This window comes from Harpia harpyja, chromosome 12, assembly GCF_026419915.1.
Source record: "Harpia harpyja isolate bHarHar1 chromosome 12, bHarHar1 primary haplotype, whole genome shotgun sequence".
NCBI classification, from domain to species: Eukaryota; Metazoa; Chordata; class Aves; order Accipitriformes; family Accipitridae; genus Harpia; species Harpia harpyja.
In genome coordinates this window covers 21,045,323-21,065,095 of record NC_068951.1, presented here as the reverse complement: position 1 = coordinate 21,065,095, position 19,773 = coordinate 21,045,323, and the positions used below count along the sequence as shown (strand labels likewise).

General features: G+C 47.4%; 2 protein-coding genes across 2 annotated transcripts; both read right to left on the bottom strand.

Moving 5' to 3' along the window:
* Positions 1 to 2,977: 2,977 nt before the first annotated feature.
* LOC128149613 (G-protein coupled receptor 35-like) lies at positions 2,978 to 7,046 on the bottom strand. Its single transcript, XM_052805007.1, has 2 exons — positions 6,150 to 7,046; positions 2,978 to 4,755 (listed from the first exon to the last, which is right to left on the bottom strand). The coding sequence occupies exon 2, from the start codon at positions 4,727 to 4,729 to the stop codon at positions 3,794 to 3,796; it is 936 nt and encodes a 311-aa protein (XP_052660967.1). The 5' UTR covers positions 4,730 to 4,755; positions 6,150 to 7,046; the 3' UTR covers positions 2,978 to 3,793.
* A 3,868-nt stretch (positions 7,047 to 10,914) lies between these two features.
* On the bottom strand, positions 10,915 to 16,953 carry LOC128149089 (G-protein coupled receptor 35-like). The gene is made up of 2 exons (XM_052803881.1): positions 16,784 to 16,953; positions 10,915 to 15,048 (listed from the first exon to the last, which is right to left on the bottom strand). Exon 2 carries the CDS (start codon positions 15,034 to 15,036, stop codon positions 14,068 to 14,070), a length of 969 nt encoding a protein of 322 aa, XP_052659841.1. The 5' UTR covers positions 15,037 to 15,048; positions 16,784 to 16,953; the 3' UTR covers positions 10,915 to 14,067.
* Positions 16,954 to 19,773: the final 2,820 nt, after the last annotated feature.

The window sequence follows — 19,773 nt, the reverse complement described above, 5'->3', positions numbered from 1 at the left end:
ATGCTTCTATCTCAAGATAACGATAATGAGCCACCCTGATTTTCACTCCCCCAGAAGTTACCTCTTCTTCTGTCTTCGATGAAAGTATCTTTGAAGTATGTCACAGTTTTTTGGTGACAGCTTTCACACTTCCTCCCCACACTTGACACTCAGCTGAACTCTCATTTTTCGGTCAGCTGCCCTGGTTCAGCACTTGGCAGCAGGGTTATTTAAAATGTGACAGCAACAGAAATGGAAAGCCCCAAGCAATAAAACTGGTGTGAGACATTACCAGACCTCTGTGAGCAACAACATGAAAGTTAGAGGGAGGTTTGGATGTGTTCCTATGCTCTGTGTGTGTGTCCCGCCTGCGCAGCCACCTCCAGTGTGCTGCAGCAGCTCCACTTGTGCTTTCAAGTGATCTGTTTTTGTAACAAGTCCATTCGGTGCTTGCGAAGGGGTTTAGACTGGCTGTATCCAGCTCTGTCATCCGTTCATAGAATTAGAATTAATATAATGTAGGAGATGCCAGTGCAAGATGTTTGTGTCTACCTGTGTCCTGCAGCTGCTGGGAGGGCAGCGTGGCCTGATGAGGGCAGGGCGCGGTCATGCATGGTGGGAGATACCTGCCTTGGCCAGCCTACAAGGTGTAGGTTCCAGCCCTCCTCACACCTGTACCCTCATCACTTGGAAAACATGAGGTTGATGTTGTCCAGGCTTGGCTCCAGAGAAATCTGGGAAGTCTGAAAGACAGAGTGTGTCCTATGCTAAGAAGGTTAAGCTGCACATATTTGAAAGCTGGGTGGATGTGATGAGATACATAGGTTTTTGCAGCAAGATCAAAGCAAGCCAGGCAAGGTCTGCTCCACCCGGATAGTTACGATCTGTCTGTGCGTGGGGTGGGGGCTGTCTGCCTTCCAGGCAATGGTGAAAGAATCAGTATCTTGTTGGCAAGTGCTCAGATCCGCCTTGTCTCCTGGAGGTTGCTGAGCCCACCAGAAGTGTCTACTGCTGTAGGCTGCTGCTGCCTCTTCACTGCTTAATTCATCCCTTAGCATTTCTCTATATGGTGTAGGAGAGCTTGGCCAGATGGGTTATGAATTTAGAGGACACTCCTTCTACTAAATCATCCCAAGAGCTCCAGGTGGAAAAAGCAAAAATAAAGTGAGTAAACAGAATACCATAATCCAGTTTTCTAGCTGGGGAGCCTGAGGGAGTTTCTTGGTCCTTGTGCCACATAGTTCAGCCACAGCACTTCCAAATCCCTGACTGCCCTGTACTTGGAGACCCTGCTCAAATGGTGAAGAACAGGTTTTCGTCCTATGTCAAAGGGATAGTTTATCACACCTCTTTTCTGAGAGTGAAACATGTTCTCCTGCCTCTTTGCCCTCATTAACCAGCCTCTCCTGGGCAGTCATTAGGAGCGGCAGTGGTCCTGCTCAGAGCTGCTGTGGAGGCTGGCTGTGGCAGTGAGGACCATCCCTGCACTCCCTGCCCAGCACCATCCTGCACTGGCTCAACCCGACTGTCTCCTTCACGGCCCTTTCGAGGCTCCGTCCCCCTCCAAACTTTAGTAAGCACCTGAGGACTCGCTGCTGTACAGGGGCTTTGGTGTGAGGTTTCTGTGGTGATGAAGTTTGGCTATCTTTGGCCAAGGGTTCATGGTATGTATTTCTGGGCAAATGGCTGGTAGAGCAAGGGGTGTTACTCAGAGTGAGGTGGCTTAGCAGAATCTGCTAAGAAATGCTTTGTTTGTAGGCTGCTTTGTATCTCCTCCACCCATTTAGTTAGCGGTTACTGGAGGAGAAGTATTTTTTTGCCTGCACATCTAAAATAGCAGTTTGGTTTGTGCAGCCCTTTCACATCTAAAGATCTTGCACCCACATTGGTGAGACTGGGGGTGTAGAAAAAACACACTGGCATCAGGTCATCTCTCAAATCACTGCGGTCTCAGCACACAAATCCCATACCAGGGAGGAAATCTTAAAGGTATGTTTAGCATTATTGGGGAACAGTCCATCAAATTAAAGTCACAAAGGTGCCTATGTTACTACAGCAGTGCAGGAGACCCATCAGCACCCAGGGCTGGGGAAGGCAAAGCGTGAGCCCTGCTGAGCCAGGCTGAGCAATGTGAAATTGGTGCCAGGGCCATGCTGCACCTTGGGCTGAGCCAGGATGAGATACCCATCTTTGCATGCACAGTGCTATTAGTTGCTGCTTTGATCTTTTCAAAGAAAATGTAGAGGTAGAAAAGAGGAGACATCAACCTCCTTAAAAGGTCTTTTTTGCAGCCAGAGCCTCTCCTACTCCCCCTCCCCATTGTGCAGTGAGCGAAGGTGAGATCCTGCTTTCAGATTTTGCTGATGACAGAGCAGATATCCCCATTTCTACCTGAATCTCTGGCAAGCGTGGTGAGAAGCCTATATCCCCTCGGGAAGCTGTCAGGGCTTTGCTACTGTCCTGTGCAGGTGGCATGGGCTTTGCTGGGCAGCAGTGCAGCCACTGCCCTGGTGGATGGAGAGCTCTGCTCAACGGTTGTCTGCAGCAGGGTCTCTTCTTGAGGGGTTTCTTCCTTTTGGCATTTTCCTTGAGTAGGAGGAGATGCAAAGGCTGAGCTGGACATGGGGGCTGTAAGGCTGCTTAGGTGGCAGCAGGGTTTGGCCCAGCACGTGCAGGCGGATGGAAGCTCAGCCTGGGGTTGGGAAGTGTGAATGGAGGTGTATGCCTGGTACGTCCCATCCAAGGGCATGTGGCCTGGGGCTAGTTAGTGGTTTTACCTACTTAGCTGTTTGTGGGTAAGTGCATCACAGGGTGGCATGCACCACTCTGCCTTTGAAAATCCCAGTCTCTGTTGTGGATCACACCCCCTGCCCCTTGCTTGGTCAGCGGGGAGATGAGCTGTCCCTCTTGGGGACAGACAGCAGAGCAGGTCCTGTACTGCCCGATCTCCCACCTTTTCCATTTAACTCATTAAGAGACTGAGCTCTGTGCCAGTAACGTGACTTTATTTATGTTAGTTTCTTTGGAACAGCTTGCTGCCACTTTCTTTAGACAGTCCTTTACATTATAAGGTTGAATAGACCCTTAATACAGACCCCTTATTCCCACTGCCCCACCCCAACTCTTTGGATAGTAGTTTTAATGCCATTTGACTCAAACACTTTTGAGGTAAATTTTTTCCCCAGTATAAGTAATTGCAATTTCCTCTGACCTTGTATTGCAACTGATAACCATTTTGCAGCTGTTGTGTAGTACGAATAGTGCTGTAAAGTTGTCTAAAGCAGGCTAAATCTGCCTCTGCTACTGTGATCGTGCATTACCAACTGAAAACAAGATGTTTGTGACTTACAAAAACATCCTTCTTTCTTTTTCTGCAGTGGTTTCACTTTGACTTTTTTTCTTTTTTGATGTTCGGAATAACCTCCGTTTCTTTGTCACAGCTACAGCTGCATAAAAACTGATCCAAGGTGGGGGCAAGGGACAAAAAAAACCCCAAACCCTTTACCACTGGCTGTACTTGTTTTGCATTTTCTGGGAAAATGAAAGACAGTTTTTGCAGGGGAGAGCTATCATTTTACTCAAATTTGCATATGGCAGAGAATTATCAGTGGCAACCTAGGTCATTACATCAGGATCTGGACTGCTGTGGTTGTCTGAATCGGGGCTAATATTCACGTGTCTGAATCCTTCCCATTAGCAGAAAGTCCCTCCATCCCACTCACAGAAAAAGAAAGTGTGCAAGCCTGCTATTGAGTCCCAGTTGAACTTGAATGTAGCAAGCATAAAATGTGTGCTGCATGTGTTTTGTTTTGCACTAATGTGTTATGTGTGGGAGCTGAATTTCAGCTTCTTCACTGGCTTCGGATTTGGACTTTGCTAGCTTGGGAGATGCTTCCTTAAATTCCTCGTTGACAAAGTAGTAACAAATAGCATCCAGGCAGCAGTTTGTGTTTGCGAGGACTGAGGCGAGGTGAACAAAATTATTAACCCTCTGTATTGCAGAGCAGTTGGAGCTGATGGAGTCCATTATAAAGCGAAGGAGATGCCCGACGTGAAGAGGTAAAAAGCATATGATGAACACAGTCATGTTTGCAGACACGATGTAGACAGCCTTCCTGATTAACTTTTCCTTGTGACAGTTTTCATTCTTCTTTCTTGTGAGCTCTGCAATGACTTGTATGGAGCAATAACTCAAGATGATCAATGGTATGAAAAACCCGACAATAATAGCACACAGTGTGATCACTGAGGGCTTAAGGGAAGATTTTTCAAAGCAAAGTTCATCTTGTCCTCGGTCCTCTAACTTTTTAATGAGGGACATCACACAGATAATGACTATCCAAAGAAATCCAGAGGCAAAAGCTGCCTTCTGCGGTGACCGCAGCACCTTGGCTTTCAAAGGGTGCTTGATTGCAAGGTACCTATCAACTGCTACAACAGTGATGATACCGATGCTCATTAAGCGGTTTATGAAATAGCCACCTTCCAGAGCCAGGCACCATCTACCTACCTTCAGCTGATGGAACTGGGATAAAGTTTTAAAAGGCAAAGTAAAGAGCAGCAAGCAGTCAGCCACAGCCAAGTTGACCATGTATACCCTGGTTTCTGTCCATTTGCTGAGTTTGCAGCAGAACACCCACAGCGCCAACACGTTCAGCAAAATGCCCAAAAGCAAAACCGGGATGTAAACACACAGCTGGACAAGTAGAAAGCTTTCATAGGCTGTGATACTGCAGCTGCTGAGGTTCATTTTGGGGATATTAAGAGGCACAGCTCCTGCAAAAGCAGATTAAACCTTTTAGAAGCTAGACTCTTGACTGAATCGGTGATTAATTCAGATAGTTCAGGGCTTTACCAACAGTGAAAACCAGACCGTGTAGATGACTCTGCAGAGCAGAGCTGGCTGTAGGGTACCTGGTGGGAAGGGGAGGGAGTGGGACATGAGCCTGATCAGTTGTGGAAGAGAGAAAAGCACAGGTTCTCACTGGGTCCCATGCGGGGAAGACTGCTCGTGGAGGGCAGCAGGGGAAAGTGCTTGGGCCTCTTTTTTGGGCCAGACTCAGCTCAGGCAGCAGCAGGTATCCTGCAGCTAGGAGTTATGTGAGCTGTTAAAACCATCTGATAATGGAAAGAGGATGCCTAAACCCAGCTCTCATCCCTTCCCTTGTAGTGGTGCTGAGAAGAAGCCAGCCAGCATCCTCACAGCTCAAAATGCTCCAGGAGATGTGCAGCAAAAGGACAGCTGTCCTCTCCCTAAGTCCTGAGTTGTCTCTGCATCACTTCTCATTAGTGGTAAGAGCAATTATTAGTACATCTCTCATTAGTTTTAGCTGCCATTGAATCCTGTACTCAGTGGTAGCATTTAGTGGTATGCAGCAAGAATCAAAGTACTGGGGTCTGCATGCTGTCTTTCAAGGATTGTGAAAGTTGGTCTTTGTCTCAGAAGTGTTAGAGCGATCTGCCACAATTCCAAGACAAAAAAACCAATGCCATGGCAAGAAATGTGGTCAGCAGCCACATGAAATAGAGAGATGAGCTGTATCTGGTCTAGTGGGTGGTTTTATCACCTTGGGTCTAAGAGCAATATTGCTGTTTTCCCTCCTGCTTTGGAGGAGTTAATGCAGGAGTGTATTCCAGGTGCAACTGTTCATGGACAGAAAAGACCTGGGAAGTCTGAGCTGTCTTTGGATTTTCCCTGCAAGGGGAGCATGGCTCCACAGGAGCAGGTTCCTGGGGCTTAAAAGCATCCCGAGCGAGCAAACCATAGGGCAGTGCTGCAGCATCTGTGTGTATCTGCAGCTCTTGGCTAGCTTTGAAAATCATGCTGCTGAGGAATCATGCCAGGACACCTCTTTGGAGGTGAGGGAATATGCTACAGCCGATACCTGCAGCAGGTCTGTGCTTTGGACACAAGGAATGAGTTATGAGCCCAGAAGATATAAGGGTAGATCATAACAGACAACAGAGAGATCTAGCAAAGGCTGAGACAACCCTTAAGCATCTAAAACGTGTCTAATGCGACCAGTATCAAAATGAGTCTTTGAAAATACACAGGCTCCAGCCCTCTCTCAGTTTCTCCACCACCATTTTGGTGTTCCACCAGGGCTGGGGAAAGGCAGTGCCTTGCAGAGCTCAAACCACCAGGTCAGCAAATAGCCAAGAGGAATTACCTGCTCGCTCGCTGTCCTTGGAGAGTGAACGTTCCGGCTGCGGTGCGATGTGCAGGCACAATGAGCCCTCCTAGCAGTGCCCCTGGCACTCAACCAGTGAGGTGTCCTGCGAGGACCATTTGCCAGTGGCTGTGATGGCAGCAACGCTGGTGGAGGAAGCACCCCCGCCCCTCCTCAATGCATTTACCCGGAGTTGAGCTTCCTCTGTCACCACTGGTGTGGCTCGTACCACCCCCTGTTGACTAAGGAGCCTGCAATAGCCCTGCAGCGAGGTGAAATACTCATCTGCCATGCGGCCCTGCAGCAGTTCCTCCGGCAATGGAATGGCTTTGGGTTTTTCCTTTGATTTACTTTCCAGTGCCTGATGTCTCCCTGGGCAATGCCCGTTGACCTTCCTCACCCAACAGGCTGTGCACATTGCTTGGAGGGGACCCGTTGTCCTGGAGGATCCTGAGGTCTTCTCTCTGCCTTCTAGACTGCCACTCCTGCTGGGGCTGGAGCGGGGACTTCCACCTGCAGTCACGCCACTGAGCCCCAGGACAGAGCAGCCCTGGCAGGCCCCCAGTCCCATTCACAGAGCTGTTGGAGAGGTGGGGGCTGTGGTTTGCAGACAGTTTTGTGCTTATTATAATGGGTTTCACTCTGAATCATGGTAATTCTCTCATCTTCCATAGTTCTCATCAGCCAGTAATTCTGAGAAAATGTGACACTGTGACCCTGTGACCTGCTGACTTTGTGACTGCTCTGTGGTTGCATGTGCCTGCTGGCCAGGGGCTCCTCCTTGGCTGTCCATTGCAACCCATTTACAAGAAGAGGTCAAACAAGTTGATCAACAAGCTCAAAGGTCCTGCTGTTAGTACCTTGAATTGCTGTCTTGGGCAAACACATCTCCCCTTCCCACTTTCCAGGTCATCTAGAGCAGCTTCAGGAGTATTTCTGCATTGTCTGTCTGTGCATTGCAAACCAGCCTATGCGATTAATTCCTTGCCAGTGTATAGTCAGTATAGAGCTTAGCTTAAATACTTCTCCTGAGTTTCCAGGGACTGCTTTTGCCTTTCTTGTGGCTGCTTCTTGGTGGATGGTTATAAGTAGTTACTGACCTATTAGTACATCGAGCTCATTGATCCCCACCCACCATCATCTTCATGTCATGGTCCTCATTAGTACTTTAGTTTTCTAAGTCATCCAGCTCCTGGGTTGTGATACTTTCACCACTGTACAGAAAACACCTCACTTTGCATCATCCTCAAGTGTTGTCCACACACTCCTATTGTCTATGTCAAGGCAATCACTACTGGCATTAACTGTGAGCAGTCAAAATTAAGCCTGGAGGGAGCTCAGCTCATAGCATCTCTCCAGCGTGAGGCTTCCCATCCACGGCTTGGTGCTGTGGTCACCAGACAAGGGCAGCTCTACCTCCCATCAGCCCAGTGAGGGACAAACCGTGTCACCAAGCATAAAGCAGCTGGCTGTGATCAGCAGGTTCACCGGGATATGTCAGAGCAACTCAGCACCAGATACTCATAGGCAAAGTTACAATGAACTATTATCTGCGGAGAACTTACGTGTCTCTTGGTGTGGCTCTCGGGTCCTTGTCTGATTCCTGGACACCGCTGGGTCAGGATCCTCATGCTTCGCTTCTCTGCACATTGGCTCCCCATCAGCCACCCTTTAGGCTCTTGCAGCTGCTTATGGCCCCCTTCTTCCATCCAGTCACCGGTTTTATCACCTCTGTCATGGACCAATGATGCTCACTTGGTATTTTCCCCTGCCTCTGCAGTTCTTAGCCTGTCTCAGCCCCGTGAGTGCTGTCACCACGTGGTGCAATGCAGGTAACACATGTGCTGCTTTCTCACTTACTCGCTGACAGCTCTCCGGCAGGGTAGTCCGGGGGCCTACGGCACTGCTGAGTACCAGTGCCTGTACAAAGTACATTACCGCTCTCAAAGTGCTCCAAAGGACCTTTTACTGACACCAGTGTCTACCACACCTTGGCTGGAAAAGTGATTTTCTTAGTTGTCCTGGTTTCAGCTGGGATAGAGTTAATTTTCTTTCTAGTAGCTGGTATAGTGTTATGTTTTAGATTTAGTATGAGAATAATGTGGATAACACACTGATGTTTTCAGTTATTGCTAAGTCGTGTTTAGACTAAGTCAAGGATTTTTCAGCCTGTCATGCCCAGCCAGCGAGAAGGCTGGAGGGGCACAAGGAGTTGGGAGGGGACACAGCCAGGACAGCTGACCCAAACTGGCCAAAGGGGTATTCCATACCATGTGGCGTCATGCCCGGTATATGAACTGGGGGCAGTTGGCTGGGAGGGGCAGATCGCTGCTCAGGAACTTACTGGGCATCAGTCAGCAAGTGGTGAGCAATTGCATTGTGCATCATTTGTTTTGTATATTCCAATTCTTTTATTATTATTATTATTTTATTATTATAATTATTATTATTTTCTTCCTTTCTGTCCTATTAAACTGTTCTTATCTCAACCCACAAGTTTTACTTTTTTTTCCAATTCTCTCCCCCATCCCACTGGGTGGGGAGGAAGTGAGCGAGCAGCTGCGTGGTGCTTATTCGCTGGCTGGGGTTAAACCACGACATTAGTGAAAGAAGCCAGTGAGGCAAAGTAGTCCTCTAAGGTAAAGCACCACTTAACTTTTGCCTTTCTATTTGTTCCCTCCCATTTAATATTATTCAGATGTTGTGAAACTGCACATTTTTCAGATCTGAGCATAGTAGAGCTGTTACTGGCCAGACCCTTCCCTTTCTTCCTCCATCCTAGAGAAGGGACTGTGTTTGGTGGTCTCTGCTCCCTGTGCCATTTCCTTTAAAATTCTGGACTACTTGGTTTCCTCATCCTTACTGAAAGCTGTGACAAAGTAATCAGGTAGTTTTCAGGACATACCTGGACAATTTTGTTGTTTTTATCAGCAGCAGTACTGGCTGATCTCTTCTTTGCTTGTAATTTGTAGGTAGTTTTTCATATCTAAGGGAAGAATATGCTAAGACCCATTTAATCTTTACACTTCTTGATCTCTAAGACTTATTTCTGTTCTGCATGATCATTTTTCCTTCCCTTTTAAGCTCTGCCTAACGTCCTGCTTGAGATTGTTTCCCAGCCAAAGAAAGCACTTCTCATGAAGTTTTCCTGTGCTTCTGGTACAGATTGCTAATAGACAGGACAGCTCAGCTCAGGATAGCTCCTGCCTCCTTTCCCTGCCAGGGAATATCTCTGTCTCCTCTGCCTCCCAGAGCCTGCGCCCTGCTGGCTACAGCTGCTGGCACATCACAATGGGACAAGGCTTCTGGCAAGGTGAGAGAGGTACCGGTACCCCCTCCAGGTGTGTGAGGGTGACACGGGACACCACGCTACCCTGCGGCATTTGGGTTCTGCAGTGCTTCTGCCCCGTGTGGTTTTTTTCCTGGCTTTCTCATGGGAAGACGTGATGTTGCAACAGAAGATCTTGATGAAAACGGAACTACAGGGTTAGGAGCAGAACATGTCAGTCTTATTTTTAGTATGGAAAGCCTGTAAAATGGCAGTGTTAGGCTAACTGCATCAGCCTTACACAACCCTGGCTGTTGAGACAGTTTCCCCTGCCTTAGCACCACTCGGGAATGGAGCCATGGCAGATAACACACTCGCAGGGCTCTCTGTACTATAGCCCTCTCTGTACTCCTGCAGCATCAACATTGAAGGGATCAGCTGTGTATCTCTGTGCTAACACACTGGGGAGGGCATGGCAAAGCCTGTGCTTCCCAGCTGCCTACCGCTGCTTCAGTGCTTGCAGAGTACCCTGGACACTGCCAGGCAATGCTTGCGATTGGAACAACTGTGGTGCACTGAGAAACCAAAACCACAGAGATACCTCCAAAACCTGAAAGCAGCACCCAACTCGCTAAAAGGCAGAACTCCCTGATATGTGTCCTTCAGAGAAGTGCTGCTGGAGCCCAAACCTTGAGTAAGAACTCAGATGTCAGGCCTGCCCAAATGCCACCAAACAGCAAAATACTGTCTTATGCCAGGCACTGCCTTCCCTGCCAAAAATGCTAAATCTAATGGCTACTCACTTAGAAGCAAGATTCTGGATTACTTTGTAGGCTTTTCCTTGTGTTTTGTTTGTTTTGTTTTTTTTCTCTCAAGCCTAAATTTTGACTGCAGCATTAATTTGCTCATTTAAAGTTTAAGCCATTGTTAGCATCTTTTTCTTTTAAGAGTCAGAGAGATTATAACTTGCTGAAATGTAAGCAGAATGCAGTGGTCCAGCCCTGCTTGTTGGAGCTGCTGATGGACTGTGGCTGCTGCTTCCCACTATCGTTAGCCAGGCTCTTGTGCTAGGAAATGGGAAAGATTTTTGAATAACCATGTTGCTGTCCTCATGGATTGCTAGTCCAGTGTTGTATGATGACTGGTAGTTTGTTGTGGCCCAGGTGCTGATAATTAATCTGTTCCATGTACTGGGAGCACTCAGGGAGCTGAGGTTTTCTTCAGGCTGAAGAAAGATGTTGGCAACCCATCATAAACATCGTTATAGCTTGACATGTAAACCAGACAATAATTTTTGTCCAAGGTAGTACATATATCTTCAGGTAATCAGAAAGTTCTTTGCTTATCTTTGGGTTGCACTATAAATATCCTGTTGTAAGGCAGATCTTATATCATGGTAGCTAAGTCTCCTCTCACAATCTCCAGTATAGGTTTAGTGTTAATAATAGAGGACTCTGATATATAGTGGTAATAAATGAATATTTATTTATAGATATATTACTATGAGATAGCTTTATTTTCACTTTTTTGTAGCATTCAGTACAAACAACAAAAAATATTACTTAATGATGACAGGGATTATGAAGTCAACAAATTTCCACTCTACAATAAGAAAAAGAAACACTTAATTAATGAAGGGTGGGAGACCACAGTTTGCTTCCTACAAGGAAAAACCATTCACTTCATACAGCTCTATATGCAGTAAGCTTAGCTCTGTATAGAAATTGCAACTATAAAGCCTTTAGCGCAGCTGTTGTACGGTTTTTGGCACTGACGGGGAGTAGGTGAGGGGCCGTGTGGTGCTTAGCTGCTGGCTGGGGTGAAACCACGGCAGCTGTTTAGTTTAATAGAGTGCCTTGTCTGTGATCCTTCCTTGATTTAAATACTATAGGCTTGGGTAAGAAGAAGGTGCTCTGAAATTCTTTGGTTACAGAACGGTAGCAAATGGCATCTCAACAGCAGTTAGTACTTGCTATACCATATGAGGCCTATATATGAGGCCACATGCACAAAAGCATTACTGTTTTGTATTTCAGAGCAGACGACCTAATTGGAGGCCATTGTAAACTGAACAAGATGCCCCGTGTTAACAGGGAGAAAACATGAACATGACTGGGTTTGCAAAAAAAGTAAGTTGTTTGCTTTCTGGATTAATAGTAGGATAACAGGTTGATATGAATCGACCTTCATCTTTTTTAAAAATAATAAAAGTTTTCATAATAATCTGTTTGGAACAGGCATTCATTATAACCAATGAGATGCAAAATCCCAGAGCCGAAAGTGTTTCTGAAGGCCCTCTGTGCTGTTTCTGAAAATAGAAGTCTTTTTCCTTGCTGAACACCACTTGTCTGGACATGTAAGTGATGCCTGTCATGAAGATTGATGGCACACCATAAAGGACAATGCGCTAATGGGGACCCTAAGCCTTTTGCTTTATGAGGATGGTTAATTGCAGCATATTTGTTGAGAGCTACAAGGGTGACAACGCTCACGCATCTCCTTAAGCAATAGATGGTTTTTAAGATCAGGCATTATTTGTCTCTTGTATCTTTTCCTGTCTTTGAAAAGAGACTTTAAAAGGCAGAATGAGGGCCAAACAGTGTGCAAGGATTAAGTTGGTCACATACATGCACAGGCCTTTTGCTCTGCTTGCAGTGAAATACCAGTAATGCCAAAGCATTAAATAATATGTCAAAGAAGAAAATTGGGACATAAATTATCAACTGAATGACCTGAGTAATTTCATCCATTCGTATGCTGTGGTTACTCACTGCAGCTTCCATCATGCTGGGACCTCTGTCAAAGTATTGACACAAAGCAGGTACATCTAACATTTGGATGGGGAGTACTTTCTGTGAGGGGAATAGTTGTTTCCTATGTTCGTTGGCCAATGTCTAGACAGTGATTTCAGCATGTGGTCTGCAGACACTAGAAGGTGACAGGCCACTTGTAGGGGAACTATTTGTAAGTTGTCACTAAGACAGTTAATTGTATGTAGGTTTAAGTGAGCAGAATATGTGTTTGCCTTCCCTGGAGGAATTTTTTAGGGGTTTACAAGTCAGAAGACACTGAAAGTCAAGGACCATGAAGCCAACCGAGATACAGGTATCACACACATTTCAAAAACTCTATGTTTCCCATGCTGACTTTAAGTTATTGAAGTGACTATGTGGTAAAATGTTAGATGAAAGTTCTATGCAGATAAACACAAAGTAGTCATGCCCTGGCACTGGCTTCCCTCTCAGCCCAGGTTTCTCTATGGGTCGCTTCCTTCTGGTGCCCCAAGACCTCCCTTTGTGGCTTAACTGATTTGAGCTGCTCTGTTGTCACTTCCCTGTGGGGTGGGAGGATACATGGTTCATAGTCAGCAAGCACAGATATTATAGAAGAATTTGGTACCTGGAAAGCCGGACATTAAAACTGATGCCTGGTCCGGGATCCAGCTACGATAGATCAAGGCTTTCTGTATAACGAATGGAAAGAGTTAAACGTCTCAAAATGAAGAGCAGGAGAGCTCTTGAACCCCCACTGTGCACTGTCCAAGCAGCTGGAAGAGAAAAAAACCCAAATCCAAAGCAATGCTTCATCACACAGGGCAATGCCGAGAAGCCCTCAGCCATGGGTCTGCCCTATCTCTGCAGAAGGACCTTACACGCCACACTCTCACCAAACTTCCCCCGAAAACTGTTTGTGGATGGTGAGGGAGGGATCAGGGCTGCTTCTGCTTTGTGTTGCTCACTGCTGATTTCTGGGCATCAACACTCCTGCAGTGTGAGGCTGTGACAACGCGGGCAGATGCGATCACCTCTCACCAGATAGGACACCTATTGAAGATCTGATCCCATTAAAGTACAACAACAAACCTGTCACAAGGGCTTATGGTAGTCACTTGGGTGAGATCAGATCTTCACAGCTTTATACTTGATATGCACAATGCTAAGGGTCTGTTTTGTGGTCCACAATGCTTTGCATAGCTCAGTGTTTCCATGCAGCAATGGCTTTATTTATACTCACAATGATTTTAGTCTCATAAATGCCAGGGCATTGCCACAAGGTAATACAAGTGTTATACGGCAGGAATGGGGCAACAGTCTCAGGCCACTCTCTGCAGTTTATTCTGTGCACAGCAGTAGCTGCATCCTGGTGACAGATGCAAGTTTTGAAGTTATATAGGTTGGCAGGAAACTACCATTGTATGGGCAAATTGTTTGATGTGAGCAGCACAGATGTATTAGGTTTGTCATTGTAGTACAGGGGCTTTTTCTTTTTTTTAAGTGACCATATATATTACAGTACTAGAAGTGGGTTTGTGTATTGCTGTAAGGGTGCTCAGTTTCCTATGTTTAGCTGCATGATACGTACAAATAAGTGCATGGTGGAAACAAAGGCCTTATCATTTATTCTCCGTACCATGTGGCTCTCCCTCTTGACCAGGAGATGCCTGAAGCTGCAATGCTACAATCCAAGACAACAGTCAGAGCTGCAGTCAAGTCACTGAGGACAGAAGGACAAAATTCGAGTTAATATCGGACCCCTTGGAGGCAGTTGCTCCTTTTTGCAGGTATGCCTATAGCTACAATGATTGCAAATGCTGTAGGTGGTCCCATTCCCTCTGCCTCAAAACTTCAGCAGTGCTGTGGCTCTTAACAGCTATAGTGCACTGCACCTTGTTTGTGTCATGACTTGATCTGTGGGTGGCTGTGACTCTTGCCGTTGGTTCATCTTGGACGTCATTGATATATAGGTGGGGAACAGAGAAGGAAATTCCTGAAATTCCTTGGCTGCAAAGTAATAGCAAAATACATCCAAACAGCAGTTAGAATTTGCTAAGCATGCACAGATCTGAATAGAGGCTCTAACTTCCGAGACCAGAGAACAAGCTCCAGCAACATCCACTGCAAACCGCAAGAGCAGTGTGGTGTAGAAAGGTGAAAAACATACGATGAACACAAACAAATTCACAGAAACAATGTGGATTGCTTTCTGGATTAACTTTGTCTCATGAGGGCTCGTGGCCTTCTTCTTTTTGAGACATTTGATGACTTGTACTGAGCAAAAAATCACAATCCCTAAGGGAATAAAATACCCAAATATAATGGAGAATAACGTTGAATAATTAGGTTGAATAGATTCTTTCCGAAGGCAGAATTGTTCCTTTCTTTCATGAAATTTTGGATGCAAGTTGGAATAAATTATCACCGTTATCCAAAGGAACCCACAGATAGAAGCTGATTTCAGTGGGGATCGAAGAATCTTTGCTTTTAGAGGGAACTTGATTGCAATGTATCGATCAATTGCAATCAGGGTGATGATAAGGATGCTCATAGGCATGTTTGTAAAATAGATGTTCTGTATGGTGAAACACAGATTGTCTATGGGATGGTTGTACTTGGTAAAATGTATCAGGAAAGGCAGGGCAAAGAGCAGGAAACTGTCTGCGATAATGAGGTTGATCATGTACACCCTGGTCTCAGTCCACTTCTTGAGTTTGCAGCAGAAGACCCAGAAGGCAGTCATGTTCAGTGGGATACCCAAAGAGAGCACTGGGATGTAGACGACCATTTGAAATACCACAATGCCATTCTGTAGCATGTCATCGTCTTTGGTGCAGTTCTCCATGTTGGGCTGTGTCTGCAAGAAAAGGGTGCAGGCATGAGACCAGGCTCAGGGACAGGTCCTCTGGGCTGGGTCCTGCTGCAGTGTCCCCACTTTCATGGCTCTGCGGCTCCTCGTGCCCCCGCCCTGCATATGTAGGCAGCCCCTGGAGGGGCTCGGTGGCTCATCAGCACCGTCTATCCCTCAGCCATCAAAGTAACGCTGTCACTCACCAGTAGCTAACACAAAAACACAGAGGCAACCCTCTCTTGCAGCTATTACGGGATTAAGCCTGCCTTGCCCTCCATCCCATCCTGGTTTGCACAGTTTGGGTAATAGCAAAGGGTCTGCAAAGCAGAATGATAATTTTTGTGGTCGCTTATTTTTGCTGCTGCTCTGGTTGTCAGAGAGCCACTGGCTTTAGGGCGGCCCAAAGCGGAGCTGGGCAGCATTCCCCCTTTGCCCTCCAAGGCCCTTGCTTTACTGCTGAAGCCACCCCATAGGTTTGCTCTGGGTCTTGCCAGGCCTGTGAACCTCCACAGGACTTGAGCCCTTCCAGCCATGGGGTAGCTCAGGTGGCATTACCCCTGGGGGCAGTGGGAACACTGCTGCAGGCTGGTGGGTGCCTGCTGTGGGCAGGCTGCCACCAAGCACAAACCCACTCCTCTTGCTGCAGGGTCCTGAGGAGGAATAGCTCAGCATGGGTACCACCAGCCGTAGCAGATAACCGGTCTCCAAAGAGAGAAGGGAAAGTGAGCACACGTGCCTGATCTCAGCCTTCAAAGATAGGAAGCCAAAATGTTGCTAGAGCAGAAAACACGAATCCAAGAACTTAGACTATCTCCTGGTATTCCTTTAAATATTTCAGGGCATCCGCTACCAGCAAGAAGGCTGCAGAGGATGAATCAGACTTAGTCTGCAGCTCATAAAGGATGTGTTTACAGTGAGGCAGGAAAGGAAAATGCCTGGTTTCCTACAATCTCTTATAAATAGATTGCCTTATAAGTCAGCAGCTTCTAAACATCAACATCTAAACTGTAGTGAAAATGTCTGATTGCATGAACCATGTGAAATGTTTTTAGTGTCTGAGGCTGGGAGATGGATCTGGCAACCATGGAGGAAAGCACAGCACCTGCCCTGGCACCAGAACTGGTATGGCATTACTGAACGACAGGGATACAGTCATTTTTAGGGTGGAATTTATGGAGGAACTAACATACAGCCGGTGTCCTGAGTGTCTTGGGCTTTCAGCCTCACAGGTCATTGGCTGCACTGTGGAACCACCTACCCTGCAGCCATTCCCTGCCAGCCTACTGTGGTCATCCCACAGTGAAAAAGCCACTCTGCACACCTAGCACTGCCCCGAGGAGCAGCTGAGCCCTCCGGGCTGGCCTAGGCATCCCAGCCCCATTGAATCCCCCGTGTAAACACAGAGCCGGTGGCAGTTCCCAAGGTCCCGTGCTGCAGCATGCCTGGAGCCGGGTATCAACATGCTTGTGGAAGAGGCATGGTGAGAAGCACTGGTGTGAAACTGCAGTGAGGGATGAAGGCCCCCCCTTGAAAAACACATGTGGCTGTGAAACAGTGAGGCATAGCAGCTGTGAAAGCAAGAGGAAACAGAGGCATCTGTGTACAGCTGAGGACTGACCCGTATGTTAGCAAGCAGGCAGCCCTGGCTAGTGCTTCAGTTAAGAGGTGAGAAAGCACACCCTGAAGTACTGAGCAGAGCACACAGCTACACACCAGTGTGGGAAGAATTAAAAGACATTACCTGCTTCTTGTGGGGCTGTCAGGTCGGTTTAGTCCTCAGAAAGGTTGCAGTGTAGATGTGGGTGTCCTGGCAGGGGAGGAGATCTGTCAGGGCCGCGGGTGTCAGTCAGTGCAGAGTGCTGCTCCGTGCAGGGCACAGCTGCCTGGGAGCCTGCTGTTGACAGCTCGGGAGTGCTGAAACACAGAAATGAACTCTTGTTCCCCAAAAGTGCTTCGTTTATCACCTAGTTTTTGGGACGGTCGAGTCTCTGGTGCCCTCTGTTGTTCTACTCACATTAGCTCAATGCTTCACCATCATTTTTTCCACCCAGTCTGCACCCCCCTCACTGACCTCACACAAGCTAGCAATTAAATTTTAATATTTTCAGTCGTGGGAAAACAATTTCTGAAATAAAATCCGTAATGGTTGCAAATTGCCCTCCTGGCAGCGAAAGCTCCCCCAGGGAGCACAGCAGCCCGTGCAGCCTCTGGTGTAGTTGCAGAGCATGCCCTAGGCAGGCAGCAGCGCGGGGGAGAGTGGCCTTTCCGAGGGGACACGTCGGTGCTTGTGCACCCTGTGACAGTGAGCCCAGGGTGAGGGGACCCAGCATGCTTCTCTTCAGTGTCTTTACAAGAAAGGTGACAGATGTTATGGGCCTGCTCATCCTCTGCAAAGCAGCCAGGTGTCTAACACTGCTCATCAGCATCACTGGAAAGCCCAAACTGGTAATGACAGTCACTGCCAACCGGGCATGGGTGAGAGATACTGGTGTGGCAGTGAGCACACCATAGGTGTCAGGACCTTTAGAAACATGTTTAAGAACATGCCCCAGTGGTATATTATAATCATTTTGATGGCTTTTGCTGTCTGTTGGCTGCAGCAGTTCCAGTCCCATCTATGTGAGCTGGCTGACGGGAGCCAGACTCTGACTCCCTCAGGATTTGTCCCATTAATTCATGTCTCCTGAGCTCATGGTCCCAAAGGTGACAACAGCAGATTGAGCAGCCATGGGCTCCCTGAAGGCAGATGTAGGTCACAGGGGAAACTGAGTAAGTGGGCAGGGAAGACTCCTGCACGCTGTCTCCTGGAGTGCTCTGAGCATTGCCTGAGAAGAGCTCGGAGGCCATTTTGGGTTTTTTTCAGTATTTAGAAAGAAAAAAGCCCAGTCCTAGGGAGCATTTAAATAACATGTAGGGGGTTTTCTGGTTTCAGCTGGGATAGAGTTAATTTTCTTTCTAGTAGCTGGTATAGTGTTATGTTTTGGATTTAGTATGAGAATAATGTGGATAACACACTGATGTTTTCAGTTGTTGCTAAGTCGTGTTTAGACTAAGTCAAGGATTTTTCAGCCTGTCATGCCCGGCCAGCAAGAAGGCTGGAGGGGCACAAGGAGTTGGGAGGGGACACAGCCAGGACAGCTGACCCAAACTGGCCAAAGGGGTATTCCATACCATGTGGCATCATGCCCAGTATATGAACTGGGGGGAGTTGGCTGGGAGGGGCGGATCGCTGCTCGGGAGCTAACTGGGCATCAGTCAGCAAGTGGTGAGCAATTGCATTGTGCATCACTTATTTTCTATATTCTAATTCTTTTATTATTATTATGGGGTTGATTAGGGTTTTTTTTTTTCCTTCCTTTCTGTCCTATTAAACAGTCTCTATCTCAACCCATGAGTTTTACTTTTTTTTCCCCGATTCTCTCCCCCATCCCACTGGGTGGGAGGGAAGTGAGTGAGCAGCTGCGTGGTGCCTAGTTGCTGGCTGGGGTTAAACCACAACAGGGGTCAACCCACTCCCCATCTCCTCTGACTTTTCTAGGCTGCTGACTCATGGAAAAATGCATTTCCCCCATGGAAACGTTAGGGGTGTCAATGTGGGCAGGCTGCAGAAACCCGGACCAAGCTGTGTCCAGCTGGGGGGTTCAGCTGGGGGGGTGATACTCTGACCATGAGCTGCGGCTGGGAGGGTGAACCTGGGGGCCAGCCTGGTGCCACAACATAAACCCAGGAAATAGCAATGCACGGGTGGCAAGTGTCTAGACAGATTTCAAAGGACTCCCCCATGCGTGGGAGCAGCAGTCCCTTGGGGATGGCTGCTCTAAGGAGGTGTCTCTGTGCCAGGGCTCAGCAGTGCAGCAGGAGGGGAGCTGGCAGGAGGAATCGGCTCTGAAATCTCCTCGACTTTTTGCCTTTATGGCATTGGACAAGTCTTGCTTTCATCCCCAAAGTGTTCATTCACGTCTATCTGACCCATTGACTTGAAGAGGAAGGGCAGTCAGCAGAGTCTAGGCTGTTTTGTAGGGCCATGTACTTAGTAATATGCTGGTACTGTCTGAACCGCCCCCCCCAGCCCACCAGAGGAATATGATAAAAATGAACTGGATTATTTTAGTAATGCAGACAACCCGAAATACACAATGAGATAAAATGATATATTATATAGTCTTTTGTATGTGTTGGCAATAAGGATCAATTGACTTCAGCTGGCTGAATATGAGCCAGCAGTGTGCCCAGGTGGCCACGAAGGCCCACAGCATCCTGGCCTGTATCAGAAATAGTGTGGCCAGCAGGAGCAGGGAGGCGATTGTTCCCCTGTTCTCGGCACTGGTGAGGCCACACCTGGAGTACTGTGTTCAGTTTTGGGCCCCTCACTACTGGAAAGACATGGAGGTGCTGGAGCGTGTCCAGAGAAGGGCAACCAAGTTGGTGAGGGGCCTGGAGCACAAGTCTTATGAGGAGCAGCTGAGGGAGCTGGGGCTGTTTAGCCTGGAGAAAAAGAGGCTGAGGGGAGACCTTATCGCTCTCTACAACTACCTGAAAGGAGGTTGTAGTGAGGTGGGTGCTGGTCTCTTTTGTCAGGTGGCTGGAGATAGGACAAGAGGAAATGGCTTCAAGTTGCGGCAGGGGAGGTTTAAATTGGATATTAGGAAAGATTTCTTTACTGAGAGGGTTGTCAGGCATTGGAACAGGCTGCCCAGGGAAGTGGTTGAGTCACCATCCCTGGAGGTATTT